The 25,808-nt window shown below is 45.5% G+C and overlaps 1 protein-coding gene across 1 annotated transcript in view; it reads left to right on the forward strand.

Moving 5' to 3' along the window:
- Positions 1-25,808, forward strand: part of PPP2R5A (protein phosphatase 2 regulatory subunit B'alpha) — an 836,659-nt gene that overhangs the window by 200,733 nt on the left and 610,118 nt on the right. The window contains exon 4 of the mRNA XM_078649746.1: positions 9,590-9,682. Within this exon, the coding sequence (XP_078505872.1) occupies positions 9,590-9,682 (93 nt within the window). The remainder of the gene's footprint in view (positions 1-9,589; positions 9,683-25,808) is intronic.

The following is a 25,808-nucleotide window of genomic DNA, read 5'->3' on the forward strand; positions in this document are numbered from 1 at the left end:
GTAGCCTTCCCTATAACCATCCCATTTCTTAGAAGAATGAGTGAGCTCCAGGCACTAACCATACAAGAACCATTTTTGCAAATTCATCATAATAAAGGGGTTCTCAGACCTAATCCAACATTTGTACCTAAAATTGTCTGCCTTTCATCTTGTAAATCAATGGGAGTGTAGGGGGAAAGAGGTAAGGCCGCCCCCCACTCAAACAACTGTAAACAAAATATGCCTTACCTCTTAACAGTACATCTCAGCTATATGACCAACATTGGGGATCTGATATACCATCTAGATCCTTCAAATGTGTTAGATAACACTAATCTCATGGGTCAAAACATATAGAACATAAACGGACATGCGGAGCAGAGAATTACCTTATGGTTGCCAAATCCGAGCGTACCGGCAATCATACAGGGGACCCCGTGTCATGTGATCACGTGTCCACCAGTGGCTCAGTGTATCTCAAGCCCCCTGGAGAAATTAACATATAAAAGAAAGATGTCGCGTGTCAGGCAAAAATATAGATATCAATTAAACGCTCATATCAACATTTCTCCTGAAGGGCCTCCTGCTAACCCGAGCCGGTTTGCCTTATACCACATACTGTGATGCTACTCTCTTCAAAACTCGCCGTCACTCCTCTCATCAGCGTTTGCCAAAATGATCATGCACTCAAAAGGTGGGAATTAATCCTCTTACCTCGCCATATATCCGACCTGTTTATTATGTGAAAATACATCGGGGTTGCAAACCCGGATATTCGAACCCCCTGTGCTGCACACACTCGTGCTGCCACAATTGTCTAGTTACAACTATCGCTGCCGAGTACCCATCAATACCGACATACATACAGCACGGGAGCCCACATTTCTACATCCACATAAACCCTTACTCGTGCCGCGTCCCTCCGGCGCTTCCGACGGTCTCACAACCGCGTTCCCGTCTGAACGTGGAATAGCCGCGGTTCCCCAGCACGCCCATCACGTTGCATGACTGTATACGTCAAAGGCAATTGTGGCGGCCATCTTGGAAAGGGATATAGTTATCTGTCAAAGAGACACCTCGCCGTCTTTGAGATGATTACAATTAGGAAGCGAGATGTAAAATTTAATGAATGAAACACCACATGACGTCAAAGAGACATATAGTTAATGAAGGGGATTATCATATATCCCTTATTTCTGTAATCAGTGTGTCAATAGTTATGTTAGTCCTCACACACCAGGCATGTTATAGTGAAGATAAGTGTTCAATGCCTGAACATTCACACCAAAAAGGTACACCCATAACTTGTCACAAAGAATATTTGGGCAGTAAGGGTCAACCGATTGACAACAGAACAAGATCAGAGCGGGCTCAATTTTTTAAAATATTTATTTATTTCTTAGAAAGAGAGATGGATCGAGCTTGCACCCTGTCCCTGGAACAGTGGATTACTAGAGACAGTAGGATTACCTCCTACTCACTTTGTTCCATTCGATATTTTCATTTAGCCCCTCCCGGTCTGCCTTTTCTGAAAAAATCCACTTTGCCTCTTTTCTTGCTAGAATTGAATCTAAATTGTGTGTGTCTCCAACTACCTTTTCTAGGACTGTCCATGTAAGATCTTTTTGGTCATGTCCCTTCTCAATGAAATGTTGTACTAGGCGGGTAGTGAGTTTCTTGGCTCTTATCGTACTTGGATGTTCTTGTATACAAATTTTTACTTTCCGGGAAGTGCGACCAATGTAGTGTCGCCCACAGCTGCAAGTCAGTCTGTAAATGACGTGGGATGTGTTAGTTACTGAAGCGATTTAGGAACCAGGTTCTCCAGCGATGCAAAACGACACTTTTCGTCGCCGAGGTATAGCTACACACAGAGCGCCCTCCGCATGGGTAGTGTCCATTGGGAATGGTACTCGGCTGGACTACCGAGGGAAATCGAGTGTGAACCAATTTATCCCGTAAATTGAATCCCCTTTTAAAGGCGAACCTGGGTGCCGGCATTTTACTCGTCGGTGTGTCCAAGATGGACCAGTGCTTCCTGATAATTTGTCTCATTCTAGTGGACAAAGGGTCAAAAGTGGTGACTACTGGAAGACAAATCTGTTTCTCTTTGACATTTCTTTCCAAGAGAACCTCGCGTGGGGTATTCAGTGCTCTCTTCCGTGCATGTTTTATAACCTTCACAGGGTATTCTATATTCTTCAGTTTAGTGACAAGCTCCTCCGATTGATCCATGAAGGTTTCAGTGGTGGAGCAGTTGCGCCGATATCTCAAGAACTGCCCTACAGGGAGGTTATCCCTGAGAGCTCGAGGATGAAAGGATTTGTAGTGGAGGAGTGAGTTTCTATCCGTGCTCTTGTGATGAACGCTGGTGGTCAGTTTGCAATCCATCGCAGAAATATCCACATCAAGGTACACCGCTGACCTATTGCTGATAGTCCAGGTAAACCGGAGACTGGTGTCAGCTTGATTGAGCCACTGTAAAAACATCTGGAGTAGGTACTCTGTACCTGTCCAGATACAGAGGACGTCGTTGATATATCTTTTCCACAGTGCGATGTTTGCCAAGTATGGATTGGAGGAATGATATACCACATTTTCCTCGATTTGCAGACATCGGGGACCTTGATGGGGGCTACATTCGCCCCCAGTCTGTCCTGTATATATGTAGGCCAGTTTGAGGAAACTGTTGTATGGTTTATGCGCAGTATATGATCTACAGCTCATATGCCTCGAACGGAAAATGCTACTTACCAGTATGCATTGGTTCTTGGCATGTAGAGCTGTAGATTCATAAACGCCCACCCGCCTCCCGGGGTACCTTTTATCTGTTGCAGTGTTATCTTACTTAGATAACATGTCACATGGACATATTTTTCTATTTCTTACTAACTCCATCATCGCCCTTTATGGCGAAAACAATCTGGGGATGGTGTAGATGCCCATGCGCACTATCATCGTAAGGAGGAGTTACCTATCTCGTGACTACAAAGACTTCTTCGAACAAAAACAAACTGCAAACATCCGAGCCCAACACCAGATGGCGATCTATGCACAGAATATGAATCTACAGCTCTACATACCAAGAACAGATGCATACTGGTAAGTAGCATTATCATTTGACCGCACCAATAACTCCAGATCAAGTGAAAATCATTCACCCCAGTCAACCAGAACAATCTAGAGATTTGGCTCCTGCACTCTTAGAATTCAGACATTTAAAACTACCACAATAATGTATGGATATAGCCTGTTGGCCTACAACTAGAGCTTGTTATGCAGCTAAATGGAAATGATTTGTGCATTTTTGTAGAGATGCATTCAGCATGTATTATCTACTGTACAGGATATTATAGGGTATCTTTTCCATCTGCTGCAAACCGGGCTTGCTTACACATTCATTAGGCTACACTTAGCAGCAGGTGCAGCCTACATGCAAAATAGACAACATATGTCTATATTTAGAATTCCGGTCATTAAAGCATTCATGGATGGCTATAAAGAGTTACACCTCCTTCCTCTTCTCCGGCCCCAACCTTGAACTTGAATATTGTACTTAGCAGGCTCATGGGAGCACAATTTGAACCACTTCATTCATGTCAACTCCAATTCTTAACTTGGAAGGCAGCTTTTCTTGTAGCAATCACATCTCTCAGAATAAGTGAATTGCAAGCACTAACGTTATAAGAATCATTCTTTAAGGTTTATGCAAATAAAGTAGTTCTAAGAACGAACCCAAAATATTTTCCCAAAGTGGTGCCAACTTTTTGTACAAACCAAACCATAGGGTTACCGTTGCTTTTTCCAAACCCTGACACAGTAGCAGAAAGGGCTCTTCATACTTTAGATATTAGAAAGGCCATCATGTTCTATATTGACAGAACAAAGTTGTTTAAGAAACGACAACAAATGTTTGTTGCTTTTAATACACCACATGAAGGAGCACCAGTAGTCCGATTAACAAGTCTGCAATGCCATGAGGAAACGGTTTCAACCTTCTCAGTCACCTAGTGCTGCAATTACAAAATGTTATTCCCTTACATGTAAGCCAGACTTTATTGCCTTAATCATGATGCTTCATTTCCACTGTCTTTATCCTGCTCTTTGACATTGAGCTCCTTTATGTGTAACGTTATCGACACAGAGCTAGGATGCCCGATTTTCATAGCAACAATGTGTAGACTTTACGTTTACTTATATGTAATGTTGTGCGATACCTGAAAATATGCAATAAACATATTCAAACAAAAAAATGAAGGAGCACCAGTACCAAAAGCAAGGATTGCTAGATGGATAGTCATGTGTATTCAAACCTGCAAGCAGAAGGCCAAAAGAGTGCTTACAGTAACACCACGTGCTCATTCCACACGTAAACCAGGAGCCACTATGGCTTTTTTTAGGAATTATTCCTGTAGTGTAGAGGATATTTGTAAAGCAGCTGTGTGAAATAACCCACATACATTTCACTAGGCACTAAAGTGTTGATGTACTTACTAATCAACTAGCAAGAGTGGGTCAAGCTGTACTAAAAACATTATTTCAATCAAGTAATTCAAACAGTTACTAGCCTCAGCAAATGGTAAACTACTTTAGAGTCCATGCTAAGCATATGTATCTACGGCCAACACATGTTACGTATGGAATATATTACTTATCCATTAAGCATCTGTTATAGCGTGTAGGGCCTTGACTCCTATGCACCTACCGCCCTGGAAACTTTAGGTTGGATTACTTTAAACTATTTAAAGCATATTTAACACACTTGAGATTTTATACTCATGTTCTCTTTATTCTGTCACTTTATTGCTCCTATCTTTCGAACACTCGCCTGATGAGCCAAAAGTTATCTAACAAAGGAGCCAAGGAATATGCACAATACACACTCAAGGAGGGGTCACTATACCTTGAGACTCAGACTTCGTTGAAGAAAAACAACTTGTAATTGCCTAAGCCCAACACTACGTGATAGGATAGTAAGCATATGAATCTACAGCACTACACGCTACGAATAGATGCTTCCAGGGTAAGTAGCATATTCCATACTATATGTGACCATGTTTCTAACTGACCTTTATTCAGCCATTGAGAATTTTTCTCATTTTGAAAAAACAATTGATTTTTACTGACTAACTTCAGAATTCGAGACAAATTCCAATGTAAACGAGGAAACTTGTGATTTTTATACAAAATGGCACTATCCAATGCTTTGAAACTGATACTGGAGAGACAAGAAGGGGATACAAACTCACAAAAAAATCAAATTCAGATTGCGCAGTTATGCTCATAAATGATTCCTGAAAGAGAAAAATGCATACTGCACAGGTTATGAAGTAAGATTTCAATATGACTAAAACATATATTAAGCAAATACATACATTAAATACAAGTCCACTAAATTAGTCTGATATCTTTGTACACACTATGAATAAATCTGGGTTCACTCGCTCTCTATGCACAAAATGTTTGTTTTGTTAATGTTATATTACTTCAGTGACCATTTACATTGAAGTGAATGTGCTTTGCTTGGACAGAGTCTTCCCCTTTTATCATACTTCTGAGACCAAGAAAAAAGTATTAAACTTTCTGTGTCTTGAAATGTTTTACTGTGATAACTTGAGAAATTGTTCAAGTAAAAATCGGGTGTTTACGCAGCCAAATCATTGGTAACCAGCTCTAGTATGGTAGGTGATCCTGCCTTTTCAGTATCCTGTGAACTCTTTTATCAGTAATTAAAAGTTATGATTGTCTTCGTACTGTCTTTTCCCCCATCGTTTAAGACATTTTGCATCGAAGCAAGACATTCATGATGTTTATATGAGGGAGCTGTTTGCTCCTTCAGGTAGGTGATTAGTTATTCTCACTAGACCTTAAGCATTCCTCCTTGTGCTTGTTTGTATGCATGTATGCTCTAATTTTATGTAGCAAACCCAGCATAAAAACAGTTGCGTGCTGTACTAGGTCAAAGGCTAAGAAAATGTCAACACGTTTTTGGATTATTGATGAATTGTGATGTAGTGTTCTATAATGAGGTGCATCTTCAACTCTTTCCTACATTGGACGGGGCTGATGGATGCAGGGATGTTGCAAATCCTGGGTGCATAGATGGAACGGCCTATTATTTGATCTTTTTAGGTCGAGCCTGGGCAGCGCATGCTCTGCTCTGCGAGGCATGTTGTATTAGAGTATGCACTTGAAGCTCCACCCACTCTCCTCCCATACTTATTGTTGGCTTGTGTGTTTCTCCTTTGTAAATGCTGGCTTCTGGTTCGGTAATCGCTTGTTAGTCCCACCTTAGTACCACCTCTTCATTTGTAACCTCCCATGAGGACTGGCCCTTTTCCTTCTGTTACACAATCTGTGTTATTTAGTCTGTAAGCACTATTTTCTTTAGTGAGTTTTGTCTTACGATAGTGCTTTTCAGCAACATTCGGTGCGCTATGCACGCTTTCACTTTCCAAGCATTTTTACAATGGCGGCCGCTTCTTTGCAGTGATATAAGTCTCATATTTAGAAGTGTTTGATCTATTGGCATTGTAAATGACAATAGCTTAAACTCTTGCAAATGCAACACCTATTGCTTTACAAATATTTTTTGATGGGTTGTTTCCAAGCGCCCCATGCCGCACTTGCACTTAATAGAGGCCACACCCCTTTCTATAGACTCTGCTCGTCTAATGGGGCGTGGCCTCTATTAAGTGCAAGCGCGGCATGGGACGCTTGGAAACAAACAATATTTGCAATTCAATAGGTTGTGCATTTGCGAGAATTTAAGCTATTGACATTTACAGTGCCAATAGCTCAATGTCTCGTAAATGGGAGACCTGTTGCATTGCAAATGCTTGTTCTTTTTTTACGCTTATTATTCTGAAGACTGATGGTGCCCTAGCTGCTGATGTACTAAGGATGACTAGAGATGCGAGGTTGTTTGCAAGATAGATGGGAATGCTGAACATGATATATTTGTTAATGATACAACTGGTTTTGATGATGATGCAGGGCAATGGAAGCCAGTGGAGTTCCAGCAACATGGGGTGATGTGACATTATTTCTTCAGAAGCTGGATGAGACGGTATGTTTAAGTTGTGTAAGATACTCTTAAGGGATGTCTGTTTTGAGACTTTTAAGTAGGGTGTTGCCACCTTCCAGATGCTAGAGTGCAAGAGCGTGTACAGCTGTTCTGAAGTCGCTTTCTGGAAGAAACAGTTTCACTTTCTTAAAAAGAGAGTTGTTACCAGGTCATCTGTTTTATGGCAGTGCTTTCTTTGAGGATTGGGTCGGTGAATCCAAGTGACTTGGCATTTAGAGAAAGTTGGGGTTTGAAATCATCAAGGCTCATGTAATTGAGTTTGTAATGTTTTTTGTTTGTAGTTTTTGACATGTAAAAGGAATTCTGTCTTGGCTAGGTTCAGCTTTAGGTACGTCCTGGTCATCCAGGTCTTGATAGTTTGCAGGCAGTGTGTTAGGCGTTGGATGCCTTAAGCAGAGGAGACTTTCAAGCACAATTGTGTTTCATCAGCATATTGCTGATGCTATTCTCTGTGAGTAGAGCACCTAGTTGCTTAACATAGAGGTTGAAAATGACAAGGGACAGTGGTGAACCATGATGGCACTCTGCAGGCGATAGGGATATTTTGGAACCAGTAGATGACATTGTGACCAAAATGAAATTGGAAACATAAAAAGCGAACCATTGGAGGACATTGCCTGTAAGTCCTTTTTGGGACTCTAGGGTGTGTATGAGGACGAAATGGTAGACTTTGTTAAAGGCAACTGAGAGGTACAGCAATAGCAGGAGGCAGCGGTCATCCTGATCTGCGGTTAGGAGGGCAGCATCTACAATGTTTAAAGTAGCGGTCTCCATGCTGCAGCGTGATCTGTAGTCAGACTGGTAGTAGTCGTGCAGGTGATGGTTATCTTTGAGTTCAATAGTCACAGCTTTTTCAATCATCTTGCCTATGAATGGTGGATGAGTGTTTAGCCGGTAGTTGATAAGGTCATCCAGGTTTAGTGGAAGTATCTTTCCAGTCTTGAGAGTTTTTGGGAAGATGCCTTGAGTGTGGAAGGGATTGACAGTGGTCAGTAGGGATGAGTGTCCCCAGAGAGCTCTCTAAAGAAGGACGTGGGTAAGATGACATCTTCATAAGCTGTGGCTTTGGGGGAATTGAGTATGTTGGCAACAGCTACAAGAAATAGGGTTTTGAAGCAGGACCATTCCTGAATTCTGCGGGGGCTGTAAGAGAGTAAACCGTTTTGGTGTTATCAATGTGTGTAGGGTCATCTGTATTAGGTAGGATTGCACTTTAAGTGAGGAATAGATGGGTCAGCGAGAGAGTTGATGCAGTGCTTGATTTCTTGAAAAGGTCTCAATCAGGGGACAGTGCTCTCCTATACCCAGAGAACCTGGTTTTGTGAGCATGTAATGTAACTGTCCACTGTGCACTTTGCACCTTCCTCGTGCACGTAGTATGATTTCCTTACAATGTCGACCTATGCCCTCTCACAAGTATTAATTTGCGGCATGTCTGAGCTACCTTTTACAGACTGTGAGAGATTCAATATGTAAACGTTTTTGATCCAGAACGAATTGCAAAAGCTTAAGCAATGCATTGAAAGACATGCTGCTCTCTGCCCTCTCTTCCCTTTCTTCCCTCTCTATTCTCCCTCTACATATTTCCCATAGCAGTCATGTACCTGAGGCGACCCCCTGCATGCTCTGTGATATAAAGGCTCCCTTTTAGCAGGACAGTTCTTATTGTTTAAAACATCTGGTGTTTGTGCCAGAAAGGTGCTCTTTATTGCGATGACTGCCAGGGTTATGCAACTTTCTTGCTATGACTGTGCGCTTATGATCAATTTGGAAAGGCAACTGTAAACATTTTGTTTAATCTACATTAAAACGTGTATTACTGTTATTAATTGGCTGCCTTATCCCTTAACTGTATCACGCTTTTATCATCTTGGACATTTAGGTGTGAAAACTGAACCTGTTCGTGAGTGTGTTGCTCACTGAATTGATGTTTGTGCTGGTATGGGTTTTACACACGCTTTCTCCTGGCCGTCACTTAACCCTTACCCTCTGGCAATTATATCTATATCTAGATGGAGAGAAAAACCATACCGAGGGGGAGGGGAGCTAGTGGTAAATAAGGGTGCAAAGCAAATGGATGGGTTGTCTCCTCACTTCAGTTATGCTTGTGTATTCATGAAAACGTTCTCTAGTAGTAGGGTTGTGTTGGTCCTTCAACCTACGTCTGGGACATCCACTGAGCCTAGAGTAAGGGGACTAGGTGATACTCGTAGAAGAGTTACTACAGCGACTAACTTGTACTTGTTTTTTTGCATATCCCGAACAAAAATATTTTTAATCTTACAATGAAACCGATCACTATTTCCTTTCTGGTGTTCTTAGCAGATCAAAGTAAAAAGTTGTTTATATTATTTGAAAGAATCGTTTTACTTTTTGTATAGCTGTTTAATTTCCATTTCAACCTGCTACCGTGAACTTATTTAAATGTATTAAACTTTTAAAATTCATGCAGTTTAATAACAGCGTAGGTGGATCTAAGCTCAGTTCCGTCTGAATCATTCAATATTTGTTCATGTTTTTCAGTTGGTGTATGAATTTTTCCTGAGATTTTTGGAGAGTCAAGATTTTCAGCCCAGTATTGCAAAACGTTATATTGACCAGAAATTTGTGCAGCAGGTGAGAGCATAATTGTTTTACGATGAAAGTTCTTTTTCCTGCCAGAACATTTCCTTTTTTTTCCAAGTAGTCTGGTTATAATGTTTAGTAGTAATGAAAAATAAATCTGCCACTTTAGCTAAGGGTGTCATTTTTAGGTCTCGTCCTTTACCATTCCGAAGGAATGGGAAATGGCGAGAATTCAAGTGCTCGAACTGATTGTCAAACCACCGCATTTTTTCGTGGCGTTTTCTTCGAGTGCACGTGGCCACAGGCACGCGCTTTTGGCCCATACACTTTCATGGCCATCTGTTCCTCAATGTCCCTCCCACCCTTCGTTTGATCTTGCCGCGAGTTCAGGCTAATGGCCCTCCCCCAGCACAGAGCGCGCATCGTGGCCGCACAGCACATCAAAGGGCTTCTCCCAGCGTGTGCTGTGCGGCTTCTCCTCCCCTAATTATGTGGCCGGCCGTACTTGTGTTTCCCGGCCGCTTCCCGGCCGCTCTTGTATTTAATTAGCAGCAGCAGCATTTCTCCTGCGCCAGGCCACATCAAAGGCTCTGTGCCACTTTCACCCACACAGCAACACTTACAGACACGCAACGCCACTCACACCCACGCAAGCCCACTATCATCCACGCAACACCACACTCACCCACGCAACGCCACTCACCCAAGCAACACCACCCACACACGCAACGCAACTCATCCACGCAACCCCACTCATCCACGCAACGCCACTCATCCACGCAACGCCACTCATCCACGCAACGCCACTCATCCACGCAACGCCACTCATCCACGCAACGCCACTCATCCACGCAACGCCACTCATCCACGCAACGCCACTCACACACGCAACGCCACTCACACACGCAACGCCACTCACACACGCAACGCCACTCACCCACGCAACGCCACTCACCCACGCAACGCCACTCACCCACGCAACGCCACTCACCCACGCAACGCCACTCACCCACGCAACGCCACTCACCCACGCAACGCCACTCACCCACGCAACGCCACTCACCCACGCAACGCCACTCACCCACGCAACGCCACTCACCCACGCAACGCCACTCACCCACGCAACGCCACTCACCCACGCAACGCCACTCACCCACGCAACGCCACTCACCCACGCAACGCCACTCACCCACGCAACGCCACTCACCCACGCAACGCCACTCACCCACGCAACGCCACTCACCCACGCAACGCCACTCACCCACGCAACGCCACTCACCCACGCAACGCCACTCACCCACGCAACGCCACTCACCCACGCAACGCCACTCACCCACGCAACGCCACTCACCCACGCAACGCCACTCACCCACGCAACGCCACTCACCCACGCAACGCCACTCACCCACGCAACGCCACTCACCCACGCAACGCCACTCACCCACGCAACGCCACTCACCCACGCAACGCCACTCACCCACGCAACGCCACTCACCCACGCAACGCCACTCACCCACGCAACGCCACTCACCCACGCAACGCCACTCACCCACGCAACGCCACTCACCCACGCAACGCCACTCACCCACGCAACGCCACTCACCCACGCAACGCCACTCACCCACGCAACGCCACTCACCCACGCAACGCCACTCACCCACGCAACGCCACTCACCCACGCAACGCCACTCACCCACGCAACGCCACTCACCCACGCAACGCCACTCACCCACGCAACGCCACTCACCCACGCAACGCCACTCACCCACGCAACGCCACTCACCCACGCAACGCCACTCACCCACGCAACGCCACTCACCCACGCAACGCCACTCACCCACTCAACGCCACTCCCCACGCAACGCCACTCACCCACGCAACGCCACTCACCCACTCACCCACGCAACGCCACTCACCCACGCAACGCCACTCACCCACTCACCCACGCAACGCCACTCACCCACTCACCCACGCAACGCCACTCACCCACTCACCCACGCAACGCCACTCACCCACTCACCCACGCAACGCCACTCACCCACTCACCCACGCAACGCCACTCACCCACGCAACGCCACTCACCCACGCAACGCCACTCACCACGCAACGCCACTCACCCACGCAACGCCACTCACCCACGCAACGCCACTCACCCACGCAACGCCACTCACCCACGCAACGCCACTCACCCACGCAACGCCACTCACCCACGCAACGCCACTCACCCACGCAACGCCACTCACCCACGCAACGCCACTCACCCACGCAACGCCACTCACCCACGCAACGCCACTCACCCACGCAACGCCACTCACCCACGCAACGCCACTCACCCACGCAACGCCACTCACCCACGCAACGCCACTCACCCACGCAACGCCACTCACCCACGCAACGCCACTCACCCACGCAACGCCACTCACCCACGCAACGCCACTCACCCACGCAACGCCACTCACCCACGCAACGCCACTCACCCACGCAACGCCACTCACCCACGCAACGCCACTCACCCACGCAACGCCACTCACCCACGCAACGCCACTCACCCACGCAACGCCACTCACCCACGCAACGCCACTCACCCACGCAACGCCACTCACCCACGCAACGCCACTCACCCACGCAACGCCACTCACCCACGCAACGCCACTCACCCACGCAACGCCACTCACCCACGCAACGCCACTCACCCACGCAACGCCACTCACCCACGCAACGCCACTCACCCACGCAACGCCACTCACCCACGCAACGCCACTCACCCACGCAACGCCACTCACCCACGCAACGCCACTCACCCACGCAACGCCACTCACCCACGCAACGCCACTCACCCACGCAACGCCACTCACCCACGCAACGCCACTCACCCACGCAACGCCACTCACCCACGCAACGCCACTCACCCACGCAACGCCACTCACCCACGCAACGCCACTCACCCACGCAACGCCACTCACACACGCAACGCCACTCACCCACGCAACGCCACTCACCCACGCAACGCCACTCACACACGCAACGCCACTCACACACGCAACGCCACTCACACACGCAACGCCACTCACACACACGCAACGCCACTCACACACACGCAACGCCACTCACACACACGCAACGCCACTCACACACACGCAACGCCACTCACACACACGCAACGCCACTCACACACACGCAACGCCACTCACCCACGGTGCAGATTGTGGGTGCAGATTGTGGGTGCAGATTCAGAGAAAACTCAGCAGCACCACCACCATTGCAATGCAATAGGTCTCGTTTTAACGCAAATTTAAGCTATAGGCCTTGTAAATGACAAAGCCTTTTATTTATGTTCCAAAAACCAGAACGCAAAAATAAAGGGCATTATCATTTACAATGCTAATAGTTCAGACTCGCGTTATTGCGAGACCTATTGCATTTCCAATGCTTGTTGTTTAAGTCTAGGCTTGACAGCACAGCTGTTGCCAGACCTTAACATGAGCACCAGAAAGAGCTTTAGAAAACAGTACTTATAGAAAGCTTAGTCTGTGCCCATATACATTTCTTCTTCTTTGCACTCTTGATTGGCATTTTTTGAGTTTATGCGCAGTATATTGAGGCGGAGTTCGTTATGGTTACAAGCCAATTATAAATTCTGTAGGTCTGAGTGGTCAAGTGGGAAAGTGTGAGATGCCTGTTTATTATGAAGCGTTAAGACAAAGGGAGTGTGCCTGATCTATTTATTGTGAAAAGCAGAGGTTGAAACTAAAAACTTTAAAGATTTTTTTCATGTTAAAACCCATTGAAATTAATTTTGATACATGGACTCAGATTGCCATACGAACAAGGGTTTTTGTGGTGGTTACGTTCTGACAAAATCATCGGAGTAGAAGATGAGTACTATATGTACTATAAGAATACTTGATACTGATCTTTTGTAAGCTCTTGTATGTTGCTTTACAGTCATGCGCTGCTGTCCCTTGGTGACGTATTGTATCTTTACAAAAAAAGTCCTTTTATCCACTCCACGCTCATCCTCTCCTCTTCTCTAATCCACTCCACTAGTCCACTCCACTCCTCTAATCCACTCCTCTCTTCTCTAATCTACACCACTCCTCTCTTTAATCCACACCACTCCTCTCTTCTCTAATCCACACCACTCCTCTCTTCTCTAATCCACACCACTCCTCGCTTCTCTAATCCACCCCACTCCTGTAAATCACTCCTCCTCTCCTCTAATCCACTCTACTTCTCTCCTCTAATCCACTCTACTTCTCTCCTCTAATCCACTCTACTCCTCTCCTCTAATCCACTCCACTCCTCTCCTCAAATCCACTCCACTCCTCTCCTCTAATCCACTCTACTCCTCTCCTCTAATCCACTCTACTCCTCTCCTCTAATCCACTCCACTCCTCGAAACTCCACTCCACCCTATGACACATCACTGCTCCGCTCCACCCTGTGACACTCACTTTTAGCCATGCTAAACAACAGCCACACTGGTGTACAACATGGCTAAAACAAATTGCCACAGTTAATAGCTCTCTTAGGCAAGACCTATTGCTTTGCCAGTGCTTGTTTTTAGTTTTCTGACTGTATGAAAGATTGTTGCTTAGTGGGAATGCTTAAAATACACAATGCAGCCTTCCATATACCACACAAAGCTGAGCAATGTTGTAAGAATTTCCCTTGCATATAAAAACAATTTCAATAAAGCAGGGAGAAAGAAACACATTTGAAAACTTCTTTAATGCACAGCAGAAATCATAATCCTGCAAAGAGGAATGAAAAAACATTGCCAGCACATAGGCTGCATTGCAGAAACATCAGTGTAGAAAGCTGAAAAGCTAACCCACAGAAACAAACAGAATAAACTGGCACTGTGACTTTAAGGCAGCCATGACCCCAGCTTCCCATCATACCTCCGGGGTAACAGTTAGGTCAGTTGTTCTTTCCGGCTCCTTCTGTCCGCACCCTGGTAACTTCAGCTTCCCATCATACCTCCGGGGTAAAAGTTAGGTCAGTTGTTCTTTCCGGCTCCTTCTGTCCGCACCCTGGTAACTTCAGCTCTCAATTCTTTCTGGTTTCTGTCAGAAATTACTTCTTATTTTTCGTCAAAAACATTTTACTTCGACGTCCTTTTTTTTGTTGAAGTACTTCTCTACTATTTTTGAGAGTTGAGCATAATTTTCCAGCCCAAAAATGCCCTCTCTTTGACTCTTGTCCTTTCTGTTCGCAAGAAGGCTAAAACAGACTCCTACCCTGTCTGTATTCTCTGCCTTCCTTCTGATTATGCTCCCAAGACCTGTCAGCATTGCCAGTTGCTGTGCAAAAGAACTCTGAGGGACAGGGAGAGGATTCGCTTCTATGGGCTGGCTGAGAAGGGGAAAACACATTCAAGAGGCAGGTCTCCGATGAAGAAGAGGAAAGAGACAGCCACCACTCCATCTAGAAGTAAGGTTCCAGTCTGCTCTCCATCGGCGTCTGGCTCGGCGCCACAAATACCTTAATCTGCAGCGAAAAAGTAGATGAGAAGACCATCGACGGCGGTCGTCGATGAAGACTACAGGCACATTGGATCCTCTGCCGTCGTCAACCCTGCGACGATTGGCGTCGAGGAGTCGCTTTCCATTGGTGCAGACTCTCCCAACGTCGAGGGATAGATCGTCGCCGCCGTCAGGTCGGCGTTCGGCGTAGAGACATGCTCCGCCGTCGCAGAGTCACCGACTATCGGCGTCGAAGCGGGCGTCTCCGTTGCCGTCAATCAGGCGGGGGTCAATGTCGAGACGCGCCTCGTCACCAGAGGCAAGGCACTCATCGCCTCCATTGTTGTCATCCAGGCGACATTAAACGTTGAGGGCTTGCTCTTCACCGACGAAGAGGAAAGATTTGTCGTCGAGACCTAAGGTAAAATACACTAGACGTCGTTCGACGTCGAGACAGCGGTCTCCATAGACGGTGAGGTGTGCCCCGATCTGGACTCCGCTGGCTTCCAATAGACGATCAGCGTCGAGAGCGAGATCTGAAAGGCATCAAGACAAGACGCCGAGAAGGATTTCTCCGTCAATTCGTACTTCCTTGGGGTCACCTGCACGCTCAATGTCGAAGGCGAAGTCTGTTGGCTCCAGGTGTTCGACTTCACGTCATACAGTGTCGAAGCACACACAGGTCGAGGAGAAGATCACACTCTAGGGATTCACCAGTGATGGTGACGCAGAGTCGGTCGACATCGAGACACTCTCCATCGACGCCGCATCGTTGATCAAGACGCCGATTGCGCTCCAGAAGTCTGAGTCCTCTCATTCTATTTGAAGCTCACCCCAGATGATCTCAACGTCACACAGTTCTTCTGCTCATTCACCTGAGCATCCAAGAACATCTCCAAGAGGCTCTCCAAGGAGACAGCGATCTCCTTCATTTCACCTTTCTCCCAGATGGAGACAACCTTTCCATCATTGGCAGAAAGAACCCTCTGGTCATGCCCAGCGGCCTACTGACTATTCCAGTCCACTGAACAGATCCCGTTGCAACGACTAGTGCAGGAAGTGGACAGGTCCCCCACTACTCGGACCATAGAACATAGAGGCAGATCTCCTGAGCACAGGTCAACTCGGGCTCATCACAAGAGACGAAGAACACCATCTTGGTCCTCTTCTTCGACACGGTCATCCAAAAGGGACTACTCACCTAACCTTACGGATAGCCCGCCTTCTAGAGTGTCACAAGGAGCACAAAAGCTGGGCATAGCCATGTCAGCTGCTCAGACCACCACTTCCATCATTTTCGAAACTCTCTATCAGAGATCTACGGCTAGGCCATTGCTTCTTCTAGTCCCTGGTATCATTGAACCGGTAATGTACATCTTCCTCACTCCATCATCTGCTAAAGCAGCTCCAGCTCGGATCCTGAAAAAATATAAACCTGCTGCATTGTATCCCTTTTTTCTGAAATCAGATCCTCCACCGGATTCCGTCATCGCAGCAGCAAAGAAGACACACGCGGTGGCTTCTTCCTCCTCAGCTCCTCCAGTTAAAGTTGAGCCCAGGATTCTTGGGCGAGAAAGGCCTGCAGCACTGCAGCGTCTTCTCTTAAGGTATCTCGCGCTGCTACCCAGCTGAGCCGTTATGATAGGTCCTTATGGGATTCGCTGGAGCGTTTTAAAGACAAACTCCCAAAGGAGGCTCAACAGCACTTCTCAGAGATTCTTTAAGAAGGGGCGCTGGTGGCCAACCAAGTAATCAGCACAGCAGCGGATGGGGCTTTCTTGGCTGCTCATTCGTATGCACATGGTATATGTGCGCGGAGGTCTTCCTGGTTGCGCCAGACAGCGTTGAAACAGGAAGCACAGCAATGCATTTTGAAACTTCAGTTTTCTGGAACTCCCTTTTTGGATCACACACCGATGAGGAAATGGCCAGAATGAAGGCCAAGTTGGACACATTAAAGGCAGTGGGCTGGGAGAAGAAAAATGAGTTTAAACGATGCTACAGGCCCTACAATCGTAAAAATTACCAACAGAGGGTTCAAACTCCTCAATGGTCGCAAAACAAATCCCAGTATCAAGGACGTCGTTCTTCGAGAGGAAGAGGAGGACATCAACAGTCCTCTTCCACAGGAAAAGCTCAAGGGAAGCAACGATTTTCTGCTTCCTCTAGCACCGTTGCACACTCCAGTGGGAGGAAGTATTTCAAATTGCATACAAGAGTGGCGCAACATCACCAAAGACCAGTGGGTGCTGAATATACTGAGCAATGGGTACGCACAAAGTTTTTGCGCGCCCCCAAGAGACATTCCTCCGGTAAAGTCACGTCCTCACCACCTAGAACTGCTGCGTCAGGAAGTGTCGACCCTTCTGAAGAAACTAGCCATAGAAGAGGTCCCTCCTGCACAGAGAGGAATGGGAGTCTACTTCAGATACTTCCTTGTTCCAAAAAACAGACCAACCAAACAAGTTCAGACCTTATTCTAGATCTACGTTCTCTGAACAAGTTCATCAGAAAGGAGAAGTTTCGAATGTTGGCGCTCCATCAAATATTTCCACATCTGAGGAAAGGAAATTAGATGTGTTCGGTGGATCTCCAGAATGCGTACTTTCACATTCCAATTACCCCGCGGCATCGCAAGTTCCTGTGGTTCATGGTAGGCGCAAAGCATTACCAGTTCAAGGTCTTACCCTCTCTGCCTCAAATCTGCTCCGAGGGTATTCACGAAATGCCTGGCAGTGGTGGCGGCAGCAGCAGTACATCGTCAAAACCTGTTTGTGTATCCACACCTGGACGACTAGCTGTTGAAGGGATTATCTCCTCACATGGTGCAGAAGCATCTTCACATCTGTCTGGATCTCCTTCAATGCTTAGGCCTTCATGTGAACGTGGAAAATTAAGTTCATCAGCCCACTCAATCGCTCCACTATCTGGGTGCCACCCTGGACTCCGACCTAGGAAAAGTGTTTCCTTCGGAAGAGAGGCTGTTATCAATGAGAAACAAATGCAACATCACCCTTCAAGCACATCAACCATCAGTAGGGCAAGTGGCGTCTACTGGGGTCGATGGCCTCTTGCATTTTTCTCTTACCCAACTCCAGATTGAGAATGAGACCGTTGCAGCAGGATCTGGAGGACAAATGGGACCAATCCTCGGGTCATTGGAACAACCAAATTCTCGTCTCTCAAACAGCGAAGAAGTCCATTCTCTGGTGGATTGAGCCAAAGAATCTTCTGGTGGGAGTCCCATTCCATCAACCTCTGCCAAAACAATCCCTGATCACGGACGCATCTCTTCAGGGATGGGGAGTGCATCTGGGTCACCTACAAACTTTGGGCAGATAGACCAGCAAGGGGCAGACCTATCATATCAACATGCTAGAACTGCAGGCGGTTCAGTTGGCCCTCAAGGCATTCCATCCGTCGATTCAGTTGGTCGATTCTGATACAAACGTACAATACAACCACCGTGTATTACTTGAACAAACAAGGTGGAACGCACTCTCACCCTCTGTCTCTAGAATCTCAGGCGATCTGGCACTGGTGCTGGCCAGGAACCTCTCGATCACGGCAGTGCCTCTGCCAGGAGAACAGAATGTGCGAGCAGACTCCCTCAATTGACACTTCGAAGAACAAGAAGACTGGGTGCTCAATGACGAAGTGGTGGCGGACATTTTTCATCAATGGGGTCATCCATCCATCGACCTCTTTGCAGACGATTGAAACAGAAAATGCCACGCCTTCGCGTCCAGATTTTACCAATCAAGAACGAGAGGTAATGCTCTTTTGATAGACTGGTCCGGGACATTTGCATACGCTTTTCCGCCCCTTCCTCTCATCCCGAAGGTGGTGACCAAACTCATCCGATCCAGGATGAGTATGATCCTCATAGCACTGGACTGGCCTTGCCAATGGTGGTATCCGGACCTGTTGCAGCTCTCGATCTGTCCGCATCGGAGACTCCCGTGCAGGCCGGACCTTGTGACCAAAATGGGAGGGAAGATTCTGCACCCAGCCTTCCCTAGCTGAGCTTGGCAGCATGGCTCCTGAGATCCTGCAGTACGGACATTTGAACCTTCCTCAGGACTGCATGGACATTTTGAGGGAGTCGAAGAGACCATTCACAAGAGCCTCTTACTCTTTTAAATGGAAAAGATTGTAATTGTGGTGTATGCGTAATGGTTGGAGTCCAATTAGCGGGCAAGAAGAGGTAATCTTGCCATATCTGCTCTACTTGGCCAAATCTGGTTTGAAATACACGTCCATAAAAGTGCATTTGGCGGCCATCAGAACATATAGAAAATCACCTATTAACCTTCTTTCTTTCAACTTCAGCTGATCAAGCACTTCCTACAGGGGTTGAAGGTGGGTTACTCTCCTGTCCGACCTCCTTCTCCGCCTTGGGAGTTGAATCAATGTTTGTCAAAATTCATGGGTCCTCCTTTCGAACCTATTCATAAGGCCACATTACAACACCTTATATGGAAAGTAGCTTTTCTGGTGGCTATTACATCAGCACGTAGAGTGAGTGAAATCCAAGCACTCTGTTCTAAGGAACCGTATACGGTTTTCCATCACAATAGGGTGGTTATGAGAACTCACCCTTCCTTCCTAGCCAAAGTATTGTCTGACTTCCATGTAAATCAGACAATTTCTCTCCCCTCTTTCTTTCCAAATCCTGCTACACCAGCAGAAAGGTCTCTTCATTCATTAGACCTCAAGAGGGTTCTCAAATTCTATTTGGAGGGAACAAAATCCATTAGAAAGGCTGATCAATTGTTTGTAAATTACGGCTCTGTTAGAACAGGCTTTTCAGCCTCCAAAAGATTAATTTCAAGGTGGATAGTGTCTTGTATTAAATTGGCTTACCAAATAGCGAACAAGCCTCTGTTAGCCTCCCCTAAAGCTCACTCTACTTGGGGCAAGGCTGCTACAATAGCTTTCGTACTCAATGTACCGTTGGCCGAGATTTGTATGGCTGCAACATGGAAATAGGTACATACGTTTACCAGGCATTACTGTCTGGATTCTGACTCCAGGGCAGATACCCAAGTAGGCCAGGCCTCCTTGAGGAATCTGCGCCAATGCTAGCTTGATTGGAGTCTTTGTCATTGTTTTTTCCTTCCATTGTATCTTTATTGTACTCTGATTAGTTGCCCGCAGGATGAAGGGTTGGGCTTGCTATTCTATTCATGTGCTTATGACTATTGATGAGGATCCCCTGGAAGAGAAGGATAAGTTACTTACCTGTAAACCTGGTTCTCTTCCAGGGGTATCCTCATCAGTCATATGCAACCCACCCGCCTCCCTGGGCAAGTGATCAAGATGCATGTCATCTCATATCCTCTCTTTGTGCCATGGCCTTCTGGTCTCCGCAAAGAACAACTGACGTAACTGTCACCCCTGAGGCATGACGGGAAGCTAGGGGTCATGGCTGCCTTAAAGGCACGGTGCCAGTTTATTCTGTTTGTTTCTGTGGGTTAGCTTTTCAGCCTTCTACGCTGTTTCTGCAATGCAGCCTATGTGCTGGCAATGTTTTTTCATTCCTCTTTGCAGGATTATGATTTATGCTGTGCATTAAAGCAGTTTTCAAATGTTTTTTTTCTCCCTGCTTTGTTGAAATTGTTTTTATATGCAAGGGAAATTCTTACAACATTGCTCAGCGTTGTGTGGTACATGGAAGGCTACATTGTGTGTTTATTGTTCTATATATCTATATATATATAATAACTTTGGCGCCGGTTGATGAATCTTCGCAAATTTCTCAAAGAATATGGCCCGCTCCGCTCCTTCCCTGAAAGTTTTGGGGGGATTTGTCAAGTGGGGGCTGAGAAAAAAGGGGGGTCCCAAAACGTGTTTTCTCCATGTTATTTTCCAGAGGACCATTAGACACGGCTACAGGCTGAACGGAATTACAAGAAATTTGGCAAAATGGAAGAGTGTGGTTCGCAGATTACGCTTTTGCTTAAATGGTGTAAATCCCTCAAGTAGGTCTTGAGAAAATCGAAAGGAAAAAAATATATATATCTATAAGAGCGCACCCGTGCGCGCACCGTTGCGCCCACCATTGTGCGCGAGCGGAATTCTGATTTGCTGTTAGACGTCTGTCAACATTCGATTCGTTGGAAACCAGGATGTTTTGGCCGCCATTTTGTCAGTGCGAGGAAGAAGAGAGGCCAAAATAAAAGTAAAGAATATGAAAAGGGGGCAGGGTAGAGACTCCCTGACCCCCTAGGTCTTCTCAGGGGGTCCCTGAAGGACTCCGAAGGCCCCAAAAAACATCAGAAAAAAAAGAATTGCGAGGTGCGCGCACGTTGCACGCACCCTCGAGGCAGAAGTAAGTGAAAAATAAAAGTGGAGAACGTGAATAGGGGGTAGGGTAGAGACTCCCTGACCCCCTAGGACTTCTCAGGGGGTCCCTGAAGGACAAAACATAAAAAACAAAAAAAAACTAATCGTGAAGTGCGCGCACATTGCACGCACCCTCGAGGCAGAAGTGAGTCAACAAAAAAGTGGAAAACGTGAAAAGGGGGCAGGGTAGAGACTTTCTGACCCCCTAGGCCTTCTCAGGGGGTCCCTGAAGGACCCTGAAGGTCAAAAATATATTTTTTGTTCCCGAAAAAAAAATTGCGAGGGGCGCGCACGTTGCACGCACCCTCGAGGCAGAAGTGAGTCAAAAAGAAAAGTGTAAAACGTCAAAAGGGGGCAGGGTAGAGACTTCCTGACCCCCTAGGCCTTCTCAGGGGATCCCTGAAGGTAAAAAATATATATTAAAAAATCTGGAAAAAAAATCGCAAGGTGCGCGCACGTTGCACGCACCCCTGAGGCAGAAGTTAATCAAAAACAATAGTGGAGAACGTGAAAAGAGGGCAGGGTAGAGACTCCCTGACCCCCTAGGCCTTCTCAGGGGGTCCCTGAAGGACCCCGAAGGGCAAAAAAAACATTAAAAAAAATAGCAAGGTGCGCGCACGTTAGGAAAAAAAAAAGAAAAAAAAAGTTAAATAACAAATTTGAGTGTTTATATGTTGATTGAATATGTAGACTATACTGTTCAACTTTATCCAAATCATAAAAACTAGCTGTGCCATTGCATATTACAGGATACAGTCAATGTATTACAATATACAAAGGAAGTTTGTGGAAAAATAAATATATAAAAAATATAAAAATTGATACAGAAATTAGCATTTTAAAACCTTTGAAATTCACTTAACCATAGGTTTTACACTCGTTATAGTTAGGAATTAGTATTTAAAAAACTTTGTAAAATCACTGAAAAAAACATACATTTCACACACGTTATAGTTAGGAATTAGCATTTAAAAAACCTTGCAAATTCACTGAAAAAAAACATAGGTTTCACACATGTTATAGTTAGCTGGACATTTCACTCATGCAAAACCTTTGAAATTACCCCGTTATAGTTAGTTCAGCTAACTATAACTCACGTGACCGCATGCACTGCTGATGATGTCACATATTACATCACTCATGACATCACTGATGACATCATCCTTGTGACAAAGTGGCAGACCTCCTCTCAGTGTAAAATAACCTTTGACACGCACATTCAAAAATAGAAACTAACATTTTCTTAAAAATGGAGATACCAATACCAATTACAACAACCCATTAGGTAATTCCAATATCTACATACACATCCACTCATTCACCAACAGTTCTATACTAACTCATACATGTACTTACTCATCATATGTACTCAAACACCTATACATCTTGTTACACACTAATACTCATCCATATAGTTACTCACACACATATTCACACATGAAAAAAATATCAAAAATCCATTTACTTGATTATACTGCTATATACACACCACTACACGTACTTCTACAGAAACGTACACATATTTACTCTCTTAAACAATCAATTATAAAGACACATACTTATTTATATAACTACTCTTCCAAACTCTCTCATATACTCAATTATATACATCAATACTCACATATACTAGTTTAAAACATATGTAGTTACTCATTAATACACTATTGAGACAGTCATTCACTCACTAACCCACCCATACACACAATCATCCACCCATACAGTCTTGCACACATGCTGTCTTTAAAATACATACAAATAGTGAGTTACTCATTCATGCATCTGTGCGCTAAGTAATATCCCCTACCGAACCATACAGACACTCATACTGATACTCCAAAAAAAAAAATAACCCATATACACACTCATGTTACACACTCATGTAGCTACTCACCAACCCATACAGCCCCACTTATACACGAAGTGAGACACTGATACATATATTTAAATATTTAAACATTACTCGCTAATACATGTATTCACTAAGATACACTTAACCCCTTCGCTGCTAGGCCTTTTCCCCTCCTGTGCTAAGGCTTTTTGTGGCGTTTTGGAGTAGTGCGCGCTTAGGCCCTTGTAACTTTTTGACCTCATAAGGTATCCACGCCAAATTTGCGTCCTTTTCTTCCAACATCATGTGGATTCTAAAGGCGCCCAGGGTTTGTGGATTCCCTTGGAGGGGTCCCAGAAATTAACCAAAATATAGTGATTTTTTTTTTGTTTTTTTCAGAAAAATGGGAAAAACGGGCTGCAAATGAAAGCCTCTGGGTTTTTCCCTGAAAATGGTATCAAAAAAGGGTTTGTGGGGCTGAAATCTCCATTTTCTCAGCTTTTAGGGAATGACAGTCTTTTGTCAGAGAACCGAAATTTTTCACTCAGTTTTGGCATTTTTCTGGGACATAGCCTATTTTTGCTATTTTTAGAGCTTTCCACCTCCTTCCAGTTAATGGAAGAAATGAGTTTGAAAGCAATAATGGATCCTGGAAAGCTTTACATTTTCGAAAAGTAGACAAAATTCTGAATTCAGAAAGGGGTCATTTGTCTAAATCCATGAAGGTTTCGTTATAGAAACTAACAGTTAGATATTGGAATAATTGAAAATTTGTTGAAAAAAACAGCCTTTTGTCTCAACGTTTTCACCTATAACTTTTTCTAATTTTGACAGCTCTTGGAAAGCAATATACCGTTACATCCGTTAGACCTTCCTGGTTGTGGGGATATATAGGACTTGTAGTTTCACCAAGAACCCGACGAACCCAGATCCAAAAACTGAGCAGCAACTTGCAATGGTATTTTTTCATTTACTGGGTATAGAGCACTTTGTCTTGGAAAATGTATACATGGAATAATCTGTATGAAAGACACCTATGTATTTCTGAATTGGGTACAAATTATAGAGTTCAGAAACAGTATATAATTGCACATTTTCAAAATTGGGAATACTCATACTAGCATGAGAATTATTGGTCATTTTTCAAAAAGATTTTTTTTTTACACAATGTCTTTCATTGAAAGGGAGAAATGCATGAAAGCTCAATTGGTAATAACAGTTGATTTACAAATCTGAATTACCCCAAGTGTCCCGATAAAAACGGTACCTCACTTGTGTGGGTCGGCCTTGTGCCTGCGACAGGAAACGACGCAAAATGCAACGTGGTCACACCTAAATTTTGCAGTTACAAATTGACCCTTTTTTGGCAAAGTGCCTACCTGTAGTTTTTGCACCCTAGCTCTGCCGGCACCTAGGGAAACCTAGCAAACCTATACATTTTTGAAAAGTAGACACCCAGGGGAATTCAGGATGGGGTGACTCTACTGCCTACCACCAGGTTTTGTTACCCAGAATCCCTTGCAAAGCTAAGATTTTGACAAAAAAAACACATTTTCCTCACATTTCTGTGGTGGAAAGTTCTGGAATCTGCGTGGATCAACAAATTTCCACCCACCCAGCGTTCCCCCAGGTCTCCCGATAAAAACGGTACCTCACTTGTGTGGGTCGGCCTTGTGCCTGCGACAGGAAATGGCACAAAATGCAACGTGGTCGCACCTCAATTTCCCAGTGAAATCTTGCGCTCTTTGGACAAAGAGACTACCTTTTGTTTTTGAGCCCTAGCTCAGCCGGCACCTAGGGAAACCTAGCAAACCTATATATTTTTAAAAGTAGACACCCAGGGGAATTCAGGATGGGGTGACTCGACTGCCTATCACCAGGTTTTGTTACCCAGAATTCCTTGCAAAGCTAAGAATTTGACAAAAAAAACACATTTTCCTCACATTTCTGTGGTGGAAAGTTCTGGAATCTGCGTGGATCAACAAATTTCCACCCACCCATCGTTCCCCCAGGTCTCCCGATAAAAACGGTACCTCACTTGCGTGGGTAGGCATAGTGGCTGCGACACGAAACAGCGCAAAACGCAACATGGTCGCACCTCAATTTCCCAGTGAAATTTAGCACGTTTTGGACAAAAAGACTACCTTTTGTTTTTGCGCCGTAGCTCTGCCCGCACCTAGGGAAACCTAGTAAACCTATACATTTTTGAAAACTAGACACCCAGGGGAATTTAGGATGGGGTGACTCGTCTGCCTACCCCCAGGTTTTGTTACCCAGAATCCCTTGCAAACATAAAAATTTGACCAAAAAAACACATTTTCCTCACATTTCTGTGGTGGAAAGTTCTGGAATCTGTGTGGATCAACAAATTTCCACCCACCCAGCGTGCCCCCAGGTCTCCCGAAAAAAATTGTACCTCACTTGCGTGGGTAGGCATAGTGGCTGCGACATGAAACAGCGCAAAACGCAGCATGGTCGCACCTCAATTTCCCAGTGAAATTTAGCACGTTTTGGACAAAAAGACTACCTTTTG

Source organism: Lissotriton helveticus, chromosome 6 (genome assembly GCF_964261635.1).
Source record: "Lissotriton helveticus chromosome 6, aLisHel1.1, whole genome shotgun sequence".
Taxonomy (NCBI): domain Eukaryota; kingdom Metazoa; phylum Chordata; class Amphibia; order Caudata; family Salamandridae; genus Lissotriton; species Lissotriton helveticus.